The sequence below is a fragment of the Phoenix dactylifera genome, chromosome 3, assembly GCF_051530095.1.
Source record: "Phoenix dactylifera cultivar Ajwa chromosome 3, Ajwa_hap1_PhDact_Kaust_v1.1, whole genome shotgun sequence".
Lineage (NCBI taxonomy): Eukaryota > Viridiplantae > Streptophyta > Magnoliopsida > Arecales > Arecaceae > Phoenix > Phoenix dactylifera.
The window spans coordinates 49117207-49142532 of record NC_143192.1 but is presented as its reverse complement, the minus strand read 5'-3'; the positions used below and the strand labels follow the sequence as shown (position 1 = coordinate 49142532).

General features: G+C 36.7%; 2 protein-coding genes across 9 annotated transcripts; both read right to left on the bottom strand.

The window, feature by feature from the left end:
- Positions 1-79: 79 nt before the first annotated feature.
- On the bottom strand, positions 80-11670 carry LOC103703574 (ras-related protein RABH1b). The gene is made up of 7 exons (XM_039119389.3): positions 11411-11670; positions 7243-7313; positions 4178-4266; positions 3783-3894; positions 1786-1876; positions 1023-1213; positions 80-424 (listed from the first exon to the last, which is right to left on the bottom strand). Exons 1-6 carry the CDS (start codon positions 11525-11527, stop codon positions 1067-1069), a joined length of 627 nt encoding a protein of 208 aa, XP_038975317.1. The 5' UTR covers positions 11528-11670; the 3' UTR covers positions 80-424; positions 1023-1066.
- Positions 11640-25326, bottom strand: LOC103703575 (SH2 domain-containing protein A-like). Of its 8 annotated transcripts, XR_005508536.3 has the most exons (14): positions 24991-25312; positions 21884-22075; positions 20237-20437; positions 20049-20141; positions 16899-16976; positions 16634-16801; positions 15921-16271; positions 15482-15765; positions 15237-15396; positions 14790-15133; positions 14562-14627; positions 14281-14453; positions 13791-14191; positions 11640-11925 (listed from the first exon to the last, which is right to left on the bottom strand). XR_005508536.3 is itself a non-coding variant. In XM_039119373.3 (12 exons), exons 1-12 carry the CDS (start codon positions 25177-25179, stop codon positions 14417-14419), a joined length of 2163 nt encoding a protein of 720 aa, XP_038975301.3. In that variant the 5' UTR covers positions 25180-25326; the 3' UTR covers positions 14227-14416. The 8 variants fall into 8 exon arrangements, 2 of the variants coding, with proteins under 2 accessions (XP_038975301.3, XP_088574913.2); XR_005508534.3 differs by lacking the exon at positions 11640-11925 and having other exon boundaries at positions 13645-14191; XR_016399950.1 differs by lacking the exon at positions 11640-11925 and having other exon boundaries at positions 13645-13936.

Below are 25326 nucleotides of genomic sequence, written 5' to 3'. Positions count from 1 at the left end.
AACAAAAGAAATTAGTATAACAATAAATAAATAAATAAATAAATATATATATATTATACCAATATTATATTATGTTATATTATAGAAATATACCGTACCATACTATTGTCATATTAATCCATAAAATACTCAGGGATCTTTAATCACTAGAACATAGCATACTAAATATGATCTTAGATCATCAAGGATCAGATTATTCCAAAATAAAGATCACCAACAATTTAAAATCATTTTAGTGAAACCATTTAGGTCACCGAGCAATAAAGCCATTCAACCTCAATTTCAGTCTCGACTCAACAATTGAAGACTGATGATGAGGCTTCTGTAAGCTTTGGTGGGTGCCCATTATGAAGGGATAACATGTTGCATCCTGAACTGAGTATTTGACTTGATGAATGGAATTTCTCTGACCAGATCTCGGAATCTAAAAAGCATAAGAAGCAATACAAATATTCAAAAAAATGTAATTAAGCATATAACTTTATTTGAAACATGTGTCAGGGCACCAACAGCAATAACAAATTCTCACTTTTAGCAACTACAGAATCGCCGCATTGCACTAGTAATTTAAATCAAAATTCTCTTTATTGCACTTGCTAGAATCTTGCACTGTGATGAGCAGCAGCACAGATCCAACACCTTCATATGGCAGTCCGGTGCCAGAACTTCCAGTAATGAATGCAACGATGCCACTACCAGCAATTCAGGTATAAATATGAAAATGTCCACAATGATCTGACTGCATATTTTCTATCTATACCCCCGAAGACAGGAATTAACTGCAGCACCTGTACCTACAATTGTTTTATATGTTTCTGATAGTCCCCTTAGTACCACTCTGCAATTACAATACTAAAAGATCTCTTCATGAACTAGCAATTATGTATGAATGTGCTAGAAATAACCTTTACTATGACAACAAATTGACGAGTGATTCACCCAGCACCACCTCAGTCACCCATTTCTTTTCTAAGTAGGTCCATGCAATTCTAAAAAGAAAGGTGATAAGTGCCGATGCGAACCTAGCTGAAGCAGTTGAAACTTGATAGCAGATCATGGATAAGTGTCAGCAATTGCATCCTCCAGATGGTCCCTGTGACTGGGATGAATTTACATTGGTAGCCTTCAAGTTCACATCAACCATGTCTTCCTGCTTTGTAGACGAGAGAGTCTCCATCCCCGGCAGTGCAGCAGCAATCTTCCGGAACAATGCCTGGAGACACAAAGCAGTTATTCATTGCCATTTTGGTGTAGGAAATAACGAGAAATAGTTGAAAAAAAATGCAAAAATGCACCTAAATAAAGTGGAAAAAAAAATCCTAACAAAACAAAAGGGAGAAACTCGGGAATTGGAAGCTAAAGGTTTCCCTTTTGCTCCTCATATATTTAGTGACAGTTTTTTCCTAGAAGTAAAACTCGTTTCTCAAGAAGAGCCCCTAATTGCATGAGCAATCCATATTGCTGCACATATCTGTCGCTTGTTGAACATAAAGTTCAAGAATTTTATTAAAAAAAATAATAATGTATTGAGAAGTTCATATTCCATCTTTGATACATCTTGATCAGACAGCACAAATTCTGTAAGCATGCCTCCAAAGCAGTTGAGTGTTGGAGGCAGTTTTAGGGAGCAGCATGCACTGAGGTTATGCAGCTCCTTGCTTGGATGCATACATCGCCAAAGTTTGCGGCAATGAGTTCTCTGATACAAAGCTGGCATCCTAGTCTGCATGCCAGACAGTCCACTCCAATGAAAGAGGCAAAAGCAATTTTGTGAGAGAAATGCACCTTTATGTTGAAGCCAGCTTTGGCACTTGTTTCAATAAACATGACACCAAGATCTCGAGCTTTGGCTTCTCCTTCCTCTATTGAGACTTGCCTGTTGCATCAACCACATAAGTATAGACAATTAAATAGTCACCAACAGTAGAGGTACCAGAGAGATTTTACAATGAAAACCACAGACCTTTTGTTGCACATACAAGATCTAATTCCTTGTAAAGTTGGACAGATAATTATTATATAAATGGAATGAAAAAGACAGGTGCAAAGACAAGCTCTGGTAAACCTGGATGATTAGATCAACATCCTAGCTTCCATATGAAAGCTTATGCCCCCCCCCCCCAACCCACAAACCAAAAAAAAAAAAATCATAATAATAATAATAATAATAATTAAATAAAGGAAAAGGTTTTAGAAAGAGATGATTCCATCCATCAAAATCCTAGCATTTTTACAATTAGCTTATACATGCATGCAGAATGATGTAAACAAACAGAACATATTGTTGGCAGTTACAAACGAGTTATCCTTGTCTGCCTCATAGAAGCTACTGTCAATCCATTAAAATAGTTAGCCGTGCAATGATCTAATCCTTAAGTGGACTATAATTATAAATCAATTCTTGTAATAAATGTTTTAATAGAAATCTAGAATATTTTTTCTTTTTGTCTTAATAGCAAAGCAAATTATAAATTTGAATAATTTTGTTTTGGAAAGTTCTAATCTTACTGGACCAACCTATCCATACTTAATCTGAGTAAAATTAGTGCCAGTTAAATGACCAACATGAGCTGGACAATTCTACCCTTTGTATGTGCTACTGGTCAAAATCTCTAACCAAGCACAATAAAGTGTGGAGAAAAAAAGTGCAAATACATTATTGCGTTATCCAAGAAACACATGACAATATTTCACAAATATTGTTTTTGATCATTTTTAGAACTTGCAGAAAATGCTTCAGACAAGTTGAATCATTTTCAAAACTTTTTAGTAGAAAAAGCTTGAGACAATTAACATGGATGTACCTCTCACATAACAAATTCTGAAATGTATTATGCAGCATGGATGATCAATGTTGCCACATACAAGCAACACCCAGAGGAATGTTGAAGTGCCACTCCGAATGTGGCTTAGGAGTAATTTAGCATTGAAAAAAATGAGAAACAACAAGGTAGTCCTGTGTCTATGAGATAAAAATGTTGCATAGCATCCAGTTCATTGCATCAGTTTACCATGCATATATGCTATTAAAGAAAGAACTAACTTGTTATAATCTATATGTCTAACAGACTACGAAAATTACTCCGTAAAATGATGTACATATCAGCTCTTTCAAAGGGAAACCAGGAGAGACAAAATTCCACTTAACATCCACAAACTACCACATTGTCTTTAATCATGTTCAATCCTTCCAAAAAGCTCATCATGCATGTAGGATCAACTGAATCATGAAGAGATGCAAGGATACACTGAATCTAAAATGTCAAATCATCAGGCAAGAACATCAGTTAACTCTGCAACATAAGAATGCTTCGGGAGAACCAACTCAACTCCTATGAAGGAATACATCTATCTGTCTAGTTTAGTTTAGTCTCTTGTATACAACAAAAACAAAACTCCTTCAAGAAAATAAGATGTACAATCGCCCGTCTTCTCAGGACTACCACATCATAAGTATCATAAAGAGTCAAAATTAGCCCTTGTTGCAAATTAGCTATTTCTCTCTCAACCGAGAAACCCATAGTTTTACCCATCCAATCTATGCCTAACTCAACTACATTTCTAATGTCCAGATAATTATACAAGCCCTTTTACCAATCCTGTGAACATGACATGATTGTTCAATTAGAGTTCCCACACTCAGATTCCCTTGTTGAAGGAACTCATGATACTGAAAAAAAAAAGCAAGGGAAGAAAAAAAGAGAGAAACCAAAACCTAACTGTAGCAATATGAAAAGATCACCAAACTCAAGTAAATATATAACAAGACAATCGTCGATCACCTCTTGTCAACAAGGTCTGTTTTGTTTCCAACAAGGACAATGATAACGTCACTACCCCTCTCTGTGCGAACCTCTTCAATCCACTTTGAAGTATTTAAGAAAGACTGTCTGCCTGCAATATTATTTTTTTAAAAAAAAAGAAGTAATCAATTAAAAGTTCCCATGCGCAAACCAGAATCTAATGTACTTATAGGAGAACATAATATACACTCTATCTTACATATGAGACTTGTTAATATAAGTTCTTAAGCATTCGAAATCAGATGAAACTAACAAGTAGCACTTCATTGCCCAAGATATTTTAAAACAATATAAATGCTCATTCTAAATTTATGAGACAAATTTGTCTGAAAATATAAATTGATTCTTTAAATGCGTTATAGTAGGGAACATACTTGCGACATCATACACAATGACAGCAACAGAAGAATCCCGAATGTAGCTCGGAATTAAGCTCCTAAATCTCTCCTGCCCAGCTGTATCCCTGTGTATGAAGAAAAGTAAGAGACAAGGATTGCTAAAAAAAAAAAGGGGTCATAATAGGGTACCATACCATATAGCTGTATAGAATAAAATGCCTAGAGTTTCCTATAGCATTCTGCTGTTTTTATCATTTTAGACCTGACCTGTTCACATTATGTTGCCTGTCTCATAATTAATTTACCCATTAATATTAATCATAATAAGTGTTTAGCCTATCTTCGTGGAAGTCATGCTAAAAGTTTAGAAGCAAATGTTCAGAAACTGAAGCTCTGAGTACTGCTTCAGTTTCAATTATAAAAGAAGTAAACAACACGAATACGGAGTCCTTTATGGAACTACCTATCACGAATTGCTAAGCTTGGCATGTTGCAATAGTAAGCTGGGGAACTGGAGAGGTAGAGGCCATATCAATTAACGAAAACACAATTACAAGAGAAGCATAGACATGAGACTAAAAACTGGACTTTCAACTGAATGCTCAAAATGTCAATGCCATTTTCTTTTTGAAATTAACATATGCTTCTTAAAGTTGATACAAAAGTGAAAGACCTTTTAACTTAAGAACTCACCGGACCTTCATTTGATGTAATATCATCTCTAACTGAATTTCATGTGGAATCAAGATCGGGCTGAATGCCCAGTAAATTAGCAGATCTTCAATGCATGAATGAACCAAAATCAGAGGAACAAAGTATGGCTAGAAGAATAAAACATCTCATAAAATTTTATAAAATCTCTTTCTAGATATCAAAATTCAAAAACAAAAAAACAACAGACCATGATGCAAAAGAAGGCAACTGAGGAGAGAAAAAATATTATCAATTGAAGGTCTTTATAATTGAAAGCAACAAAATGAGATAATAATATTTATTTTAACCAAAAGAATCTGTAATGGAGGAATTATAAGGGGTGTACAAAAGCCAAACTCAAGCAAGATGGGTAAGCTTAAGCATGGCTGGACACAGTACTAGGATAGCCGAAGCTCAAGTGCTATAGGGGCTCTAGCCCAACCGATCTTGCTTGATCGCAGCTTGATAGGCTTGTTTAGTATTGAGAGGGGGTGAACGAGAGGATCTAAGATCACATGGGAGGTGGTGGAGACCATGGTTGACCATACCGCCCCAAACCAGGGAACGAGAGGATCTAAGATCACATGGGAGGTGGTGGAGACCATGGTTGACCGTACCGCCCCAAACCGTCTGGTTTGGGGCGTATCGAATCTAAGCAACAGGGAACCAAGATGGTTCGCCCTGCCAACTCGGCAAATAGGCCAAACTAGCTCCAATTTTATTAAACCCTCTTAGCTTGGTAAGAAGGCCTCCTAGCTCAATTCATGATCCTTTGAGAGACTCCTTTCCCCAACAGCTTGTGATTGTAGCCCCCCCACCCCTGCAATCACAATCGCTTGGCGTTGGTCGCCCTCCCCCCCTCCGGAACATCACCAGTAAGAGTCCCCCCACCCACCCTTCTCCCTCTCTCTCTCTCTCTCTCTCTTGCTACACTAGGGTTAGGGTTTCCCTCGCCCCCCCTCCCCAATGACAACTGACAAGGACTTTCGAGCCCTCTATCTCTCGGCCTATGTCTCTCCCCCTCCCTCTCCCTCTCTCTCCCTCCTTTCCTCTCCCTCTCCCTCCCTGTATCCTTTCCTCTCTCTCCCTCCCCTCCCCCTCCCCCTCCCCCTCCCTCTCCCTCTCCAGCTCTCCCTGTTTCAGTACGCCCCAAAATGGAATGGTATGAACTCATACCATGCCAAACTAGTTGTTAGCCAGTATGCCCTCTGGTACTGGTTCAATGAACCTTGGTGGAGACAGAGCAGCCAAGGGGCAGTGGGCTGGTAACTTAAGACAAGGGTGCTGGCCTGGAGGATCAAAGGACAACACCAACGTCAAAGTGGAACAACAATAGATTTTTCATCGCGCAGAGGAAAAGGCAGCAGTGTTGGTGTTGAGGCCAAAACAAACAAAGAAGCCAGATTTCAAGATCAATTAAAGGGATATGGTCGAGCTCAAGAGGATTAAGCTAGAACCAAAAATCCCGACCATAAGAATGAGAGAGAGCCAAAGGAGGAGGTACCACGAAAGAGAAGGAAGGAGTAGAGATAAGAATGTTCCTTTGAGATTAGAGGATTCACTAGAATTAGAGCTAGCATGGTTATGGCCATGTATCCTTACAAGTTAATAGCCAATCTCAGCCAAGATCTAGATATGCAGTGAGATAACTAATCTTCAAAGTAGTAGATTCAAAAGGAAAAAAGAGAAACATCTGTATAAATAAGTCACTAATCGATAATATATACACTTAATTTTATCTTTATAGGCTCGTCTAAGGTATGAAGGGAAGGAAAAAGTCGATGAGAGAGGGTTCTTTCGAGATTAGAGGATTCACCAGGTTAGGGGTAGTGGGCTTCTAGCCATGTATCCGTAGGAATTTATACCCCATCTCCACCCATTAGATTGAATCTGTGGCTGAGATAACTCGCTTAAGTATAGTAGATTCAAAAGGAAAGAGGAAAATGTTTTATATAAGTAAGTCATTAAATGATAATATATATATATATATATCTTTTTATATACTAATTTCAAGCCATATGGGACTTGAGTACAAGCAAATTGTCTTTAAATGATAACTCGTTTTCAGCTCGTTTATATTTTTGAGCTCTAAACTTGAGCTCATGCTCGGCTGACAAACTAATCAAGCAAATCCAATTCAAGCTGAATCTTGAGCCGAATATGAACTGTTCATGCACAGCTCATTCATTTGACAGCCCTAACCATTAAGACTGTAGTGAATGAAGCCCCTAATGAACTAACACAAACATAAATAGTAAAAACTTTAAGAAAAATAAAAAATGTTGATGTTTGTATGTAGCAAACAGAAAAACTGTATGCACGGCTAGCATGATAACATTATGCCTTTTTTGTCAAGATTGAAGCATTTTATTAGATATGAGTAACATGCAATGAAGCCATGGCCATACCAAAGTTGCAGTCTGACAGTTCGATCTTCAAGGTACATAGTCTTAGATAGAAAATCAATGCCAATTGTAGCCTGTTCACCAAGAACACTAGACGTGTAAAAACATCATATATTAAGAATAAAAACAAATATAATAAAGTAAATTAACTTCTTTTATTCTACAAGTATGGTAGAACATTGAAATGCTAATAAGAGCAAGAAAAGATGACAAAGACCGATTTGATCATTGACCAAAAAATTTAGTTGTACAACAAACTCCTGTCCTCATTTTCTGGGAATACAAAAGGAGATACATTCAGTTAACAGTTTCAAAGGAAATTCTCTGCTCATCTGTAATTTAACAGATGCCTGTTCATCTAAGATTTTTAGAAGAATATTAATGAGAACCATGATACAGCTAATTTCTAAAGACTGCACAGTCTGCCATCTCGTAGAACAGTTTGAAAGACCTCATATATATTCTTTAACATCAAGCCTATCCATCATCTTAAACAGTTTAATTTATACAATGCTGATCCTTACAATATAATGTATAAAACCATATGAAGAAGTAAAATTTGAATTAGCAAGAGCTGAATAGAAATGAGAAATGAACTAATACAATATGCATCAACATAAAAAGCTAATTTGAAATTAAAACATATGATGGATTTTCATCAGGTCACAGCAACTTAAAATCGAGATGCTGACTATCAAATTGAATAAGGAGTCATTGTTAGATGTTGGTTATCTGTTTCTTTCTAGAAATTCATTAGGTTGCATCGATATGAATAAAAGTTTTGGAAAGCAAATAGCAGATAATTCAACTCTGGTACAACATTCCAGTGATGGAGCCAGAGGGATGAGGGGAATTCAGCACACCCCCACCCCCACCCCCCACCCCCTCCTTCCAAAAAGATATGTCAAATTTATTCAAACATATAGTTAAAACTCTGACAATGGCCTCCATTAAATTATTTGCCCCCCACCCCCCACCCAAAAAAAAAAAAAAAGTTGCATGGAACCCCTCCTCTTATTAGTAATTTAAAGTTTGGAGGCAGCTCCTCCTTTTAATTAGGCAACCAACCTCCCATCTGCCTTTGATGAATAACTATTCTTATATTATAAACTGCTCCTACCACACATTTCTTGATATAAAATCTTACTTCAAATAAATCCTGAATGTATAACTAATCAAGCTAGTTTCATTTCACATTAGGAAATCTGTTTTCATAATAAAATTAAAATATTTTTTTACCATAGAAGGGAGTTTGCCACCTAATGTCATACACATAACTCATGCTGGCTACTCCATAACTCCCTACGAGCCTCTATCTCAACCTATCCTCTCATACTATATATGTTTAGGTCATTCTCTTTATGATTTTATTTATTCAAGTCTCTGCTTTTCATGGATCTGTAGACTGTCAAACTTTAAGTTATTCTTACCTAATATGTGATCAAGGATACCTATGTATTTTTCCCATCAAAATAGACCATTTTAATTGTTATTGTTGACTAACATGTTTCAATCTGTAATCAGCTTATAAGTCTTTGTCTGAAAAAAAAAATTTCACATATTAAGCGCATTTGGCCCCTCTTTCGAGAATAATGTAGCTCCACTGCTATTCTCACATCCTATGAAGTAACTCTAGGTATGCATGTGAACCAAGATTCGAAGTCCAAATCCTAAAACCAAACTCAAGTTTTGATCAGGTCAAGTTATTGGTTCAGGTTCAAGTAGAGTTAAGTCAAGAAGGTATTCCAAATTCTATAGAACATAAATTACATTTGGGTCAGGCCAGCAAGAAGATTCAGAAATGTGGATTACACATGGATTGAGTTAGTTAGAAGGTTTTGAAATATGAGCTATTTATAGGTCATGTAAGTTAGTAACCCATTCACGAAAAATTAGGTTTTGTTCAAGGTGGGTCAAGTTGCCTTGGTCTTCTAAACTAACCCAACTCAACTCAAAGATACCCAATTCAGATTTGATTTGCCTTGATAATTTATTCAACTAACCAAACTTGATACTGAATTGAAAATCTTCAACCCAAACTTTTGATTGGGCTAGACCAGGTTGAGTTATGTTGGTTTGAACGAGAACTAAGCCGGGTCAGGAAGGAAGTCCATGAAATGTCAATTACATTTGGCTTGAATAAGGTAAGAAAACCTAAAACTAAGGGCTAGATATGGTTAGATCAATTGGGAGCCGTATCATGGAGAACTAGGTTTAATTCAAGGTGGGGAAAGTTGCATAGCCTCAAGCCAATGCAACTTAAAATTGGGTCAACATTTTCACAACTCAGGCCCCAAATTAGGCATATAAGTTGGAAAGAGATCATATTCGATAGAAAGATTAAACATTGGTTGATCACGTTAGAAATACTAGAAATATGGGTTGGGCAAACTAGAAATTTAAGAAATATGGGTTGACTTAGTTAGAAGTTCAAGAAATATGGGCTAGAAACTGGTTGGCTTAGTTGAAGTTGGGCCTAAATTCAGGTCATACTAATCACATGGGGCTCCATCTTCAGTTGGATTGATCGAGATTAAATCAAACTATGATGATCACATATCTTTTCACACACGGATACAAAAGTAAATATGCATATTCATAATGTAAACATATGAAACACGTAAGATTGCTCTATTGTGATATGAAGGTCATGGGTTCGAAACATGTAAACGGCCTCTCCATGTGCAGGGACAAGACTACATACATATGACCTTCCCCCGACCCTGCAATGCTAGAGTCTCATGCACTAGGCTGCCCCTTATAACATAAAGGTATAAAACTTCACACAAGTCTAAGTGAATGTAATGTTTTCTATAAGTCAAAGAAGACATATATAATTCCGACCAACATTAATGCTTAAAATATATAATGTTTTCTTCAAGCTTGCTATGTTTAGATGGTTCTTAGTAATTACTTTCAATACAAGTATTATGCTTTTTGTGGACATAGAATTTATAACGGTTGCATCTTGCATGATTTGAAATCGATGCCAAGTCACATGGAGATTTTAAATTTGGGTTCGAGAACTCATAAGGACTGCAGGATAATTATTTTATTGTTATATCTATACTTGGGATTTTACCTTGACAATAATTTTTCCCTATATGTCATTAACACATATCTCTGTTTATTTTTTTATTTCTCTTTTTATTTAGTCTAGTTTTAATTTTCTGTTTTTTACCTTTTCTAACCTGCCATGTGCCACGGAGGTAGTTCACTTGTTCTCCATTATATAGATTTTTTAAATTTGTTTCCTAACGTTCCTCAATATTTAAAAATAAATAGCACAATGGTTAATGTTAAATTATGAGAGCCCTAATTAGCACCATCTAGCAAAAGAGCATGTATATATATAGTCAATCAGGGTTCATCTAATTGTTATTTTGAATACCATGTATTTTGCAGAAGCTAAAACACAAACAATCATGTCTAACTATAATTTTCATAATATCTTTCATACACAAATCCAGATCAAAGAGAATTATCAATTATCACCCACTAGCAACAGGAGAAAGGAATGTCCCTATACCTGCTGGTTTCCATCGCCCCCCCAAAATAATGACAGTATTCATCACATTCTGCACTGCTTAAATTTGATACAACTGGGTAAAGTATATTGGATGACAAATCTGGAACGATGGTTGGGTGTCCATGCCGTAAGTCAGTGCACAAAGGCATAGAAATATAAAAAAAATCCCCAAAAATAGTATTCAACTCCGCTCAAATCTTGCTATTCCCGTTTAGCTAATTAGGCGATGGCTTTTTCTTTCCCAAGGGTTATTAAAAAAAAAAAATCAAACCTCAGCTGATGTCATTCCAAGAATGGGCAATTCAAGAGGTATATCTCATATGTGCGACTGTCTATATTAAAAAACTAAGTAAATCATACAATGACCCCAACAGGATCCCCGAAACACGTGAATCAATCCGACTATAATCAATCGGGCAAACTCTAATTCAAAAATGCAGATCAAAACGGAAGAGATCAATCTCAATCCAACGCTTATCAGAATCACCAAACCCTATACGAAAAGACCGATTACTAAGAAAAAAAAAAAAAAAACAATGAGATCTACACTTCTACGGAGCCAAAAAAAAAATCATGAAGAAAATATAAAAGAAAAACGGAAACGATCAAACCCTAGATCCTGGATCGAGGAACGGGATCTACCTGGTAGGTGTTGTCGAACTTGTCGTACATGAATCTGGTGATGATGCTGGTCTTCCCCACCGATTGATCCCCCAAGAACACGAGCTTGTACTTCGCAAGGGCGGAGACCGGAGCCATCACCGAAACGAGAGAGATCTCTCGACCGAATGGAACCTGAAGGCGGAAGCGCGGAGAGGAGAATGAGGGGCGGCCGGCAACAAGTAGAGGTTTCTCTGTTTCTCCGCTAGTCCTTTTTATTTTTCTTTTTCTCAGTCCTTTTCTACTTTCAATTTGTTTTTTTGGCACCCATCTGGCTGCGCAGAGTGAACTGCGTGGTCCATACGCGTTTGATGTTCCGCCAGAACTGTTTAGCTCTAGAAAGCTGATTGCCTGGCTGGCTTTTTATTGGCTGGAAGATTTTATTCCGGAAACTGGCAGCTGATCTGTTTATGGGGCTGTCCTCCGAGTAAGAGACCACTTGGTTGGAGTCGCAAAAGGAAGGATGGACAGGTCGTGACGGCCTGACGGGTGAGTTTCTATAGATAAAATTATTTTTTATTAATTTTCGATAAAAAAAATAATATTTTTTTATTTTTTAAAAAAATAATTTAATAAAATATCATACCAGTAGATCTACTCCTCCATTAATTCTTTCTATATTAAATAAAAAAATATATATTTCACCAAACATGCGAAGGAACAAAAAAATTTATTCATCTTTTTTTTCTTTATCTATCCTTCCTTCGTATGAAACAGAGCTTAAAGAATGACTTGTCACTTACATCAGAAAAAAAGAATAAAATTAAACGGATAGAATAGAATAAAATATTTCTTATGAAGAAAAAAATAGTTGATTGCCTAAGTGCATGGTGAGATCGATCGAATATAACTGCATCGTTGATTGCCTCCTTGTTACTAACTTTATGTCAACAATGCTGAGGTTGCTGCGCAAAGCTTTAATTTGTTCGACCACCAATTTTTTGATAAAAATATATGCCACTTCTTTGCAGAAATAAGAAGCAAAGTAACTTTTTATATGCAATTTTCTCTAATGAAGAGATGATAGATCTTGGTTTGCTTTGTCCTTCCATAAAATATATGATTTCTTATTAATTGGATAGCACTCTTATTATCATAATAAGAGAAACGATAGAATCAGTATTTTGACCTAAATCACTAGGCAACCTATAATACCCAACACTTTTAGTGAATTGGGCTTCGTCTGTTTGATCGACCCAATTGAGAAAGGTTTGGCTTAGAGTATTTGGCCTAAAGAAGCTAGCTAAAAAAAAAATAACATGTGTTGTGCACATGCCTAGAAAGAACGGTCCTTTTCGTCTCCGAGTTGGTTGGATAGAATCTAATTTTGGATCAGATTTCGGTCGCGGCCGAGCTCTATTTAGAGCTCTATTTATAATCAGCTGTCAGTTGAGCATGCTGCTATTGGATTGAAGCTAATACAACTTAAGCATGGCTCCCCAATTGCTTAGTGATTTTTCTTTTCCCCTCTCTCTCTCTCTCTCTCTCTCTCTCTCTCTCTCTCTCTCTCTCTCTATTTTTTGGCTGCTTTTCTGCGGAAATGCATGGTGCTTGTGTTGCTTATGCTTGAATAGAAGCATACATCCAAAATTGTTAATGCTTCATCGGATTTTGACTCAATGAAGGCTATTTGAGCAGAATGGCAGGGAATAAACTACATTAGATTCCAGAATGTGCTAATTTTGTTCGATGATTCTCCTCTTTAAGGCATGCTTGGAAGTCCAGTTATTATGATGTGCTTGGAGTTCCAACCAGCTTATGGGTGTAAAATCTCCTGAGCAGTTGCATCAGCATATGTAACATCTACTCTTGGTTAATGATAATGTTACCTGGCTTGGGTTTACCTCTCTTAGAGGTTCATACACCTTTTGTGAAGCCAATGCTGTAGCTGATCAGTTTTGTGAAGAACATGGATACGGCGAGCAAACTTTCATACTGATGGTTACGCTGATACGAGCGAGACTTAGTACAACAGTAAAGTTGCTTCATTGTGACTTGAAAATCACATGCTCGAAATTCTGGTGCCATGGTGGGAGTCTCATGTGCTAAGCCATTCATTTTTGTTTTTAAGCAGCCGATGCTATTGATGTACTTGTGTCAGGGAGGGAAAGGGTTTTTAACCCTTTTTGTATGCTCCAGAAAGGAAAAAGAAAAATAAATGAAAAGATGAACCAGCTTCTACCATTGATTGGCCGATTGGTTGATGATACTAAGAATTTTCAATGTATTTATGCAGTCAACTTTATTCATGCATTCATGTCTGATGAACGTTGGTCGTTTGGATAAAAAAATCAGCAGAAATATTCTCAATAGAAGTTGCATTATGACGACTCTAATGCTGGTTGATAGTTGAGTAGCATACCTCAACTGATGAGGTTATTGATCTCATGTTATATGATCAAGGCTGCTTCAAGCCAAGGCTGCTTCAAGCCAAGTAACTGCTAAATTTCAATCTCATGGTGGTCTTCGTCAGAGTTGGCTTGTCCCTCCACCAATACTCATCGATCACTGATTCAAAGTAATTCTCGATCAGTTTACTGGTTTTGATCATCTGAATTGATGTTTCTGAGAACAAATTTGGTCCAAGGTTGGGTTGGAGAGGCCTAGTCACAGGACCATGCATGATGGCCATGATTAAGCTTCACTGAATGCTATCCGTTGCTGCACAAAGACCCACTTAATCATGGCCATCTTTTGTTGCACCATATATGGATTGTTGTGATTGGCAGACCGGCCGACCATCTCCAGTCCAAACCCGGGGTACTGTAAAAAAAATTTCAGAAAAATAACACCATCAATTTGTAAAAAAAAGGGGGGTATAATTTACTGCACCAAGTGATTTGGGTTAGTACATGACTAATTACATTTCCCTCTCGTCCAGGAGCAAAACCCTCCAGTATGTAGCATCATATTTTTACACAAGAAAATAATACACTCTCCCGGCAGTGAGGTGCCTCTGAAAACTCGTGACCTTACCAAAGTCATTCTTCATCTCTGGCAAGCAGTGTTCCCCTGTCGAAAAACCCTGTCGAGCATTTGAAAATGATATTTCAGATAAATGCTACCCTGCTCAGCATTTGTACAAAAGCACCATACACAAACATAAAAATCAATATTTCAGAGTGTAACTTGCCTTCCCAATTGGGATAATTCAGGCTCTTCGAAAAGCAACTCTTGAAGTGGTCTGGAGTCTTTTTTCCTGTCATCATCGAATTTATGAAAAATAATAGATTCAAAACCTCTGGGAAAGACAGCGCCTGAAGCTAAGTTGTGTGGTTTATCATCATAGTTTCATAAATAAAGGAATGTATCTGCTAGATTGCAGGAATGCAGAACTTGGGACTGAAATAAAAAGGCAAACCTATAATCAAGAGAAAGAAGCTTATGATGAAGCGTGGAATCAGCACCAACATAGGTGATAGCTAAGCTACCGGCATCTGGGTGGGGCCAGCTGCGAGAGGTTGGAAACCTGAGAACAAAGGTTCCAGGTCTCTGCAGTCCTCTGGAGCCATTAAGTGCAATCTCAGCTTCCTCCCTGGTAATTAATCCTTCTAGCCATTTGGGTGACAGGCACGCCCACAGAGTATTTATTTGTTCATTTGACAAAGCAAATGCTACAGGGTACAACCAGTACCACATTCTAGCAAATTCTTCATGGCCCAATTGATCGCCGCATCCAGCAATTCCTCGCAAAACCTCGAGGTCCTAAATCACAAGACAGAAAGGTCGTCATCCGAATTTGTTCAGGATTAAAGAATGTCTAAATAAGATGCCTAAATTAGAGGAAAAAATGGAAAATAGCTGCAACCTCTCCCGACAATCCCCTGTTAGAACAGGCAATATTCCTGAATCTTTTATCGATCTGAGGAACTGCGTCTGTCCAGAGAACATGGTGACTGTTCTGAGTAATTGAGTTCCAAGTATCAACACCCTCTTGGAGCAACTGCTTTGAAATCAATATTTGATACCTATGGAATTCACGCATGTTAAATGTGAAATACAGCTTTTTAACATATTAGAATTCTTATAACTATTAAAACTTGATAAGATTACCTGTGATGAGAACATCCAGCATACAGGCAAACTTGCTCTGCGAAATTGGTGATATCTTCATTACTAGAAGAAGTTATCATCTCTTTGAGTAACATCAACCGCTCATATGTGCCTTCCAAACAGTATTTAAAGATGACAGCATCTGAAATTGGGGTCATAACCTCTTTTGTCCATCTGGATTCATAGTTCCTAGCATCAGTGCTCTCAGAATCTGATAGTGCACCATCTGTTCCTTCAAAATTATTTGATCTTACTTCTAAGCTTGTCTTCAGTGACATCTCATCCTATAAAAGTGTCCAATGATTCAAAAAGTGAGTCAGCATTAAGATACACACGTGCAAATTGAATAGAAAATACGTTTGTCAACACATCTGTCAAATATAAATATTGTACGCTTGAATAATTAGCTATGGATGTGTTAATTGCATGCTTTATGTACCTTTTCCAAGATTCCATTAGTATCAATTGCTGAAGGTGATTTATCATTTTCTAGTTTAGAATGCTTTGATGGGGTATTACTTCTCAATACACTCTGATTCAACATGTCGAAGCGATCATCTCCATAGATATCATGATTTAATCCGGACCCATCATTGCCTTTGAGTGAATGAATCTCATCAAGAAGGGCTGTTGTGGAAGCCAATCTTTTCCCAAGAGCCAATGGCCGGTTACTGCGATTCCTTGAGATGCAACGGATTGGATGGGAATATGCTTCTAGAAATGGATATGTTTGAGCATGTGTTGTACGAAAACAAACACGGAATAGCCTATTGTCAGATTTAGAAGACAGCTGCAACAAAGACAGAAGAGAATTGACAGTGAAGCTTAAGAGGAATAGCAACCTGAGTCAAATGTTTGAACACAAATGTGTCTATGCAGCTTCATACTTCAAAGGAACAATACAGCTTAGAATTGATACTTAATATCAGCACCTAGAGATTTCTTAGCATATAAAACAAGCAACAAATAACAACTTAAAATTTCAAAGAAACAAACGCAGAGATGGACATGCATCAGCAATGCAAAATGTAAAGATGATAAGTGATGAAAGTAGGTTCACAAATAATGGACACATTGATGGGTTGCAGCTTCTTTTATGCAATGTATAAAGAACTCCAGATTCTACATGAGCCAAGCCTCTTTGGGAAGCACCTGAGATATCTTCAGTTTAAAGGTTGCACGTCCGCGAATAAGCGGAACTGGCCTATCTGTAGAAGGATGTTCAAGGCCATCATAGCTCGTCAGTAATGGAGCTTCCGCATCATCTCTGGTCTTTTCAACAGGGGTTCCATTGTCAGCATATACAAGTGAAGCAACAATCTGAAAAAACTACCAGATATCATTAGAAACAACTGAGCTATTTGGCCCAATCACAACTGGAGTCGAAGGAGAAATAAAGGAGAAAGCAAAAATTAACCTCCATCTCCTTGTTTACAGACCGACCAAAAGCATTTGCAAGAACAACATCAAGGCAAAAATTCCTGCGACAAGAAGCCTGCATTCAAAGTATCAGTTAAAAGAAAAGACAAGGATATTCTTTTAAAACTATATTCAATATACAATATAGTGGGTATTAAATTGAATGTCAGAGCAAACTTATCCCCTAATTTGCAGGTGATTTTTTGTAAAAAATAAATTGATGTGCACTATAAAAGTCACCAGGGTCCTGGGCATGTTTAGTTTACACAAAATTTTTCTTCATCAATCAAACAATATGATAATGAAATTGGACGTAATTAGTGTTTATATGGTTCATAGTTATTTTCTTCCATGACAATAACAGAGTCAATCAGCAATTTGGTTTAGTCCCTTCATGAAATTTAATATTGGAACATTACAATATATTATTTCTCTCCATGTCAGAAAGGAACTTCTCTGACTGCCACTTCAAATATTAAGCATATATCAATTGTTTCTCTACCCGTCCAATCTACAGTCACCAGGACTCCTATCTAACATTATCAAATTCTACTTGGCAAACTTCTGATCTGTGAATACTATGATATGATGATTTTGACTAGCTTTGGATTATTGTGTACTCATACTATGATATAACACAGTGACATGACTTGCTCAAGTGGACTATTTCATCAATAGTGGAATTACTGCATCTTTGTATCTCTCCACTAAAATTTCAAATTATAATATAATTATGGAGGACCTTGAGAAGACACAAATTGGTTCAACAATAGATGAAAGGAAAGAGATCATAAGAACATATGAGCTCTATCATTTCAACAACAATATTCTCTACCAGTTTAATCTCCCTACTAAGTCTCTAGAAAAAAGACCACTTTTGAGCTGATTTTTCACATATGAGAAGCAGGGAAAGGAATTCGACAAGCTTAGTTGATTGAGAAGAGTTTAAGGTGTACTAAAGAGGGTGCAAGACCCCGTTGAAAATCTTAAAAATACAAGGAAACAAAATAAAGTCCTTGGACATAATGTGTTGACATCATGTAACTCAGAAAGCATGACGACGGTGGGAAATTGGTAAGAATGATGGGGAATGCAAGTCTGCTCATGACCCTAAGTAGCTAGTGAACTGATATGCATAACAAAATTATACTTAACATTTTCATAATACATATAATATTAGTCATGTACTACTAGTTTGCTACTGATCAATATTCCTGAGTGCAGAGGATATATATATATATATAAAATAGCGTGTTCTCCTAAAAAAGGAAAAAAAACAAAAAACAAGTGCTCACAAGATTAAGCCAAAGATAAAAGTCTACAGTTAAGGCGTGTAAATGATAAATTGAAGCAAAGTGGAACTCATCTCTTCAGTGTTCATCACTGAAGAACGAGTTCTTGTGACAAGGATTAGATTGTTTCAACACCACATTTGCCATGCAAAAAAAAAAACTGATTGGAGATCAACTATTTGATTTTCAAGTGCTTATTCTTTATTTTGGCATTTTATTAGATGGAAATAATGCTTTAGATATGGAATTATAATTGTGGTGGTACTTAGCTTGGATTTTTTTTTTTGGTTGTGTTAGTTAATTTTTCACTAAGAGTAAAAAAAATAGGCCTTATGCTTGTCAAAGTAAGTTGGGAAAGAGAGATTCAGAATGGAAAATGAAGAGGGTTACCATTATATGCCTTTTAGTCAATACCTCATTGCCCATACCTAATGTTTCAAGAGTACCAGTCTAGCAGCTTAGTGATGAGATCAAGGAGAAATAAGAATTGCATTGGATCAACAGGCAAATGAGAAATTAGACAGTACTGGCAACATACAGCTGACTCATTGTAGGATGATATTGATGACATTCTGACAATGACAAAGAAATGCTTATGGAGCTCATCTTCTAATATATAATAACAAAGTCCAAACACCAAAGTCTGGCATACTGCTGGATTCAAGCTTTTCACGCATGGGGCCCACATCCCTTTTCCTCTGCTATGCCTGCAATATAACCCCTACAAACTTATTCAAGTCCTTTGGGCATACAATGTAACTGCTGATGGTAGTATTAGGGATCCATTCTCTGATCTTGGGGTTGGAGATGGTTATTGAAAAGTTGGGAAGCAGAAGTAGCATTATTATGATGCATCAGCAACTAAAAAGGCAAAATGAATAAAAAACATGTGTGTGAGAATTTTTCTGTTCGCTATCGAGTCCACTGATCAATTCAATAATGTCGTGGCAGTCAACAACTAGAAAATATGCCATGTCCATAGACTATGATCCCAAGCATATGAAACCATATATATGCTAGTATATCTACATAGGGGTGTAGATATATTTCAGTACAACCATCCTTCATGGACATTGGGATGTCTGTTCTCACTATTTGATGTTGCTTGGTTGTTGTATTTCTTACTTGAAAAATCACTATATCATAACTTGCATTGCATGATTTAATTTGTGCTTGAATATCCTTCATTGCATAGTAAGTGAGATCATTAGCTTGAATGCTCGTTACCTATTTTGTAGGAGAAATAAATAAGATGTTCTTATACTTCTTTTGATGTTCACCCCTCATTTTTTAGTCAGCAATTTTTTCACAATAGTGTTAATAATTTTTTGCAGTTCATCTTTTTTTTAAAAAAAAAAAATTAAGTTCAGATATAAATTTTCAAAAAGTTGAAAGGCTGAGTGAAATTGGCCAATTTAGTAGCAAGTCATTCTTAGTGATAAAAGCTATAGATCTCAATGTTAAATCAGACTTCTTTGCTTAGCAAGTTATGAAATGTTTCTATTATTGGACGAATGTTTAAACCATTATCTAGAGGTTTGAAACTTTGAAGTTTAAAATGTTTTGGAACAGTCCAACCAAACCTAATACTGATATCTCATGATACTGGTTTCCTAAGTCATTATAAAAACAATTATTCTTGAACTCAATGTGAAACCATCTAGGTGCATAATAATGAAAGAAGCATGATATCATAAGTGGCATTATTTTCCCCAATCAAAGTTTGAAACATGGTTTGGTTCCATAATGTGCTAATATGTTTCTTTTTCCAACAAAGTGCATTCAACAACAAAAATCACAATCACATTGCGTATCACAAAACTGCAACTTCACCAAGAGTGAAAAATTTCTCTAACCTTGCCACCAACAATGCTCCAGACACCATCCCCACCTTCTTCAACTCCATCAAAGATGGATGAACTATCAAGAGATAACTTTAGCGGTGGATTCTGCCATCACATGAATATGTTTATATGGTTATATGACGATAGAAGCAACACTGTGAAAATGCAAGGCATTAACAACTTTAAAAACTAGAATGCACCTTTACAAACTGATCTTTTATCGATGCTGATATAGCCAAAACTTGAACATGACAGACATAACCATCAAGATTCCCATCATTACCAGCTAAACTTATTCTCTTCAAATTGTTTCGAAAGTGATGCTCACTGGATAGGGATGTCAGAGGTTCCTCCCCGATCAGTTTTCCATCAATGTGAAGGCACATATGATTTGTTGCTACCTGGTGCCAGAATATCAATATGAAATAATTGGAAAAACTGCAGAAAGAGCTTGCTTAAACCAAGTTCAAGCAAGGGTACATTCAAACTAAAAATTCAAAATATTAAATAAACAACAATTCTTACACATGTTATGGATCTGAAAGCTAAATAAAAGGAAATAATCACATAAAGACAATCGAAATGAAGTGAATAAACTTTAATATGAAGCATCATGTATTGTTAAGAAAGATGATATGCTTCTTTCCTACTAATGCACTGGTATCAAACCTCAGAACTATAATTAAATAAACAGGAAGCTTTGATGAAGTTACTTGGAAGTGTAGCCTTTTCATTTCATAAAAACAAAAAAATTTAACATGGGAAGGGGAAAAGAAGCAAGCCAGGTAGACAACAAACAAACTTGATATTTTAACAGAATCATTTATTACTAATAAGGAGACAACCGTCTGGCTACCATCCTGCAAATTTGAAAGAGGAGATATTAGTAATTACTAATGTTTCTTTCATAATTCCATCAGCTTCCACATGTTACACGAGGATTAAAACATAGTCTCAGGAAGAACTTGATGTGATCAACAACTTCCAACTCTAAAATTTCACTTTTCCAAAAAACCAGTGCATATCTTGCATGCCAAAAATTTAATGTGCATAGGCACACCGATCTAAGCAAAATGAAAAAAAAGGAGAGATTTTTTTGAGGTTTTGTAATGTCATGCATGATTCATGTAAACCTATCCAATTTACAATATGATGGCCATTATCATGTACCAATGCAAATTAGAATTCTCCATTGTTCCAAAAATATGTTACTTATGCAATACCAACCAGGTAAGGATAGGTAAAAGTTGAACCTACTACCTACCTAAATAAATACAAATGACAATAAGCACCAGATCATAAAGTGTAACCAACAAAGAGTGCTCCAGTAAAAAAATCACCTTGCAACGTATGCCTTTTTGAAGTGGTTAATAATGAAGTAAATGCTAACTCTGTCATATTTGTAACAGAATGAAAGGCAACATAGCACAAAACATATACTAGTTCTGCAACGGTAGCCTAGGATGTTAGAGTTTACACCGTGGTTCACAGTACCGGTGCCATGCTGGTATAATATCAGTACAGGTCAGGTTTGTGGTATTGATACGATCTGTGTACCGTATGGTGCTCTGCTACCAGTAGGGTAAAGTGCCCAGTACGGGGCACCATGGACCAATATAGCGAACCATAGTTTAAACAACCCAACAATTTAATACCTCATACATTCAATATTATTGTTCCTGCCAGCACAGTAACTGCAAATAAGAAAAGCATATGCCCCTGAATTCATATAAAGTGTTAGATGACCAATGAACGGCTACTGAAGAAAGGGGCAGGCAGACAGAAATCTTTCACTATGAATATTCTTATTTATATGAATGAGAATTTTCATTTACAAAACCACATACCTCACACCCAACATGAACCCATTTCTCAAGTGGGCATTCAATCTCGGCAGATGCATGTAGCATGTCAGTCCATGGAAAGGAACTGCTAGTAGATGGAGCTTCTTTATGTAAGAACATTAAAGGAAAGAGCGTCAGTTTGTTCTCCTCGCTCAGAGCCAGAAAGGGAACTTCATCTTCATTTTCCGAAGTCATCTGAATGATTTAAAATGGTAAAAATGCATAGTTCATCCACCTTTCTACTGAAAAGGACTATACTAATTAACAACAGTAAATATTGGAAAAGAAAAAACTTGATTGTGATGCATTAAATTTGATACAAGAATATAAAGATGTATACTCCACTAAAACTGTCCAGACATCTTGGATCTATTTTATTTGGCATTTTGAATAGGATCAGAAGTCATATCACTTGCATCAGAGGGCTGTTTAATAGGACATTCAAAAATCATATGCAAATTGTTGACACTGTAGAGTCATGCGAGTTGGATTCCTCATTTCCACAGTGTCGACAAGTGTCATATTGCCTCATGTCAAAATATTCAAATGTGCTAGCCAAGGTTCGCCGTACCGGTGCCGCACTAGCATAGACGTACCGAGTGTCGGTACGGTACGGTACGCGGTATGCCAACCATACCGACACTGGCGTACCAATACCGGTACCCATCGGTACTGGTACGGTACCGACCGGTATAGCATACCATGACTGCTAGCAACTCGGTACTAATAAAGAAAATAATAAGCATAAGGTAAAGCAGCCAAGACTTCTAAACTCTGAGTTATTGGCCATCTGGTGGGTGACTAATAATGATATGAACTTAGATCTCGCTTTATCTCAGGCAAGATGGAAGGCAGCGAAAATTTAGAAAGAACTGAGTGAATGAAAATCTCACACAATATATAGGAATTGGGATATCAATGCCTCAGCCAACATAGTAAAACTGAGATTGGCTTCTGTTTTTTGCAACAATTTATTTATTTATGCTTTATCTCAGGCAAGATGGAGGGTGGCGAAAATTTAGAAAGAACCGAGTGATATGGAAATCTCACACAATACATAGGAACTGGGATATCAATGCCTCAGCCGACATAGTAAAATTGAGATTGGCTTCTGTTTTTTGCATCGATTTATTTATTTATTTGAAAAACCAAAATAAGTTAATAAAATAAAGACCAGAAAATTTCCACTGATATATTGATTTTTATACATCCAATATCTCAGGATATATCGGTTTATATTGGCAAAATTAGATGGAATTTGCATATTGGTGAATGGCTAATACCATTTAGATGTCTAGATTGAGATCTTGGCTAAGATGTAAACGTTGGACATATAGTGATAAAAAGAAAGAATGGAGTTTGCATATTCATTTTTATGAAATTGGTTAGATTAGACTAAGTACATGAATTTAGAAAAATAAGTGCATATGCATCACATAAACTATAGTAGTATGAAATCTTCCATTATTAGCGGGCATTATCAAAATAAAAGATGAAGGTAGACAAAAAAAGGAAAGCGCATTACTTAACCAAAACATAGATAATATTCTGCACTTCTTTTATTTACCAGGAAATGTATAATAGGGCCTTCTACTAGCAACTAGTCTTTGATTCGCCTTCAGCCCTCTAGATTTTATCTTCCAAGGTAAGGATATATGGGCAAAAGATCCACGAAAGATCATAAAAGGTTTGATTTGTCCAGGAGTAATACTACAGAGAACAACCCTTGTTAGCATGAAAAAAAAGAAGAGAAAAGAAAAGAAAAGTCTTGCATGGTGAGCATTCAATGTGGCATGAGGGGATTGGAGTGATTCAATGAGTAAATACAATTTACAGTAGGCTAAAGCACCAACCCTCCTGTGCCAAGTGTCATGCTGGCAGTGTGGAGCTATTTTTCGGTGATAGGGCTGGACATCCTAGCATTTCTCTTTGTCTAATATCTGAAGGAATAAGAGGAAGAACTGAAAAATCCTCAATGAATGTCATAAGACAGGACATTACTTGATTACAAAGTACATGGAAAATAGGAATATGTAGACAAGGTGGACGGTATGAAATGTACTTCAGTTCAAAAATTATTATCATGCATCTAAGGACGAGAAAAAAAATTCCACATTATATTACCAACAAATCTAATGAATGGAAACTAAGGATGTGCCCTTTGGTACTTGGAAAAATGAATAGCAAGTAATAATGGATAAAGCAAGCTGCAAGTACATGGTGTAAGGGTTGCTGGTAATGTTTATGATCTCAAAATATTTACAGATACAAACTAATATAGATGTTCGGTGATAGTAAATCATCGGTGCAGATGCCTGAGTTATACCATTGACAAAACTGTGAACCTTTTTGTTTACATACAATCAACAAAGGGATCGAAACGGAAACAGAAAAGGATATCTCAGTTCATAAAATAATTGACAGGGTGATGCTTGCAGAAAACAAAAACATATTTCTAGAAAGCTGAGAAAATTAAAATCGCAGTCAATATTTACATCCATCCACCGTAACGAAAAGAACACCAGTTGCAAGATAAAGCAAATAATTGATTCAGATGCCAAGAGATAAACGATGAATGCCTCTCATGCCAAAAAAAGGAAAAAGAAAAAAACATGTAGACCTCCCAACGATACAAGATTCAAAATTTACCCAAAATCAATAGCCAGAAACGAAGACATAAACACAACACTCAGCAGTCAGCAGGGAACAATCTTATTGCTCAGAAGGAAACGAACCGCGGAGGGAAAGATTAGCTGCCCTTTGGTACACAAAAACCTAAATTTCGTGTCATCTCTCAATAGATTTTATCTTAAAAAAAAAACGCAACAACCGATAAAAAAAAGGGGGAAGGCGCGTATTCCCATTGTAGCGACGAGAGACAAGAAGTGTCCTCTAAAGACCTAAAAAAAAAAATTCCAAACATTCCAAAGAAACATGTAACCAAAAAGAAAAATCAGTACGTTTGTAGGCGAATTCGAACCAAAATCACAACTTGAACAAAAAACCACGAGTTCTCGGCAACCACCAAAAAATATACCAAAAAACAAACAAATTTTTTTAAAAAAAAATCCTTTTACTCACTGAGGTAGCGGAAAAGAAGGATAAAAAACCTGACGAAGGATCACAGAAGAAGGACGAGCGGAGCTCGAGAGATAAAGCCAGAAGCAGAGCGAGAAGCCGCTGTCGCTATCGCCGTCCTCTTCTCCTCCTCCTTCGCCGCCTTCGTCTTCTCGATCGAGCCTGATGCGGAGATCTCTCAGCTGGGAGTAGCCTTCCTCACGGCATTGCTCGTCCGCCATGGTCTGCCGCGCGGGGGATTTGGGGGTTTTGGAGAGGGAGAAAGAAAGAAAACGAGAGAGCAGAACCCTTCTATTTTTCTTGGCCTTAGCTTAAGTTTTTTTTCTCTCTCTCTCTCTTTCTCGGTCAGACGTCAGTTAACGCAACGG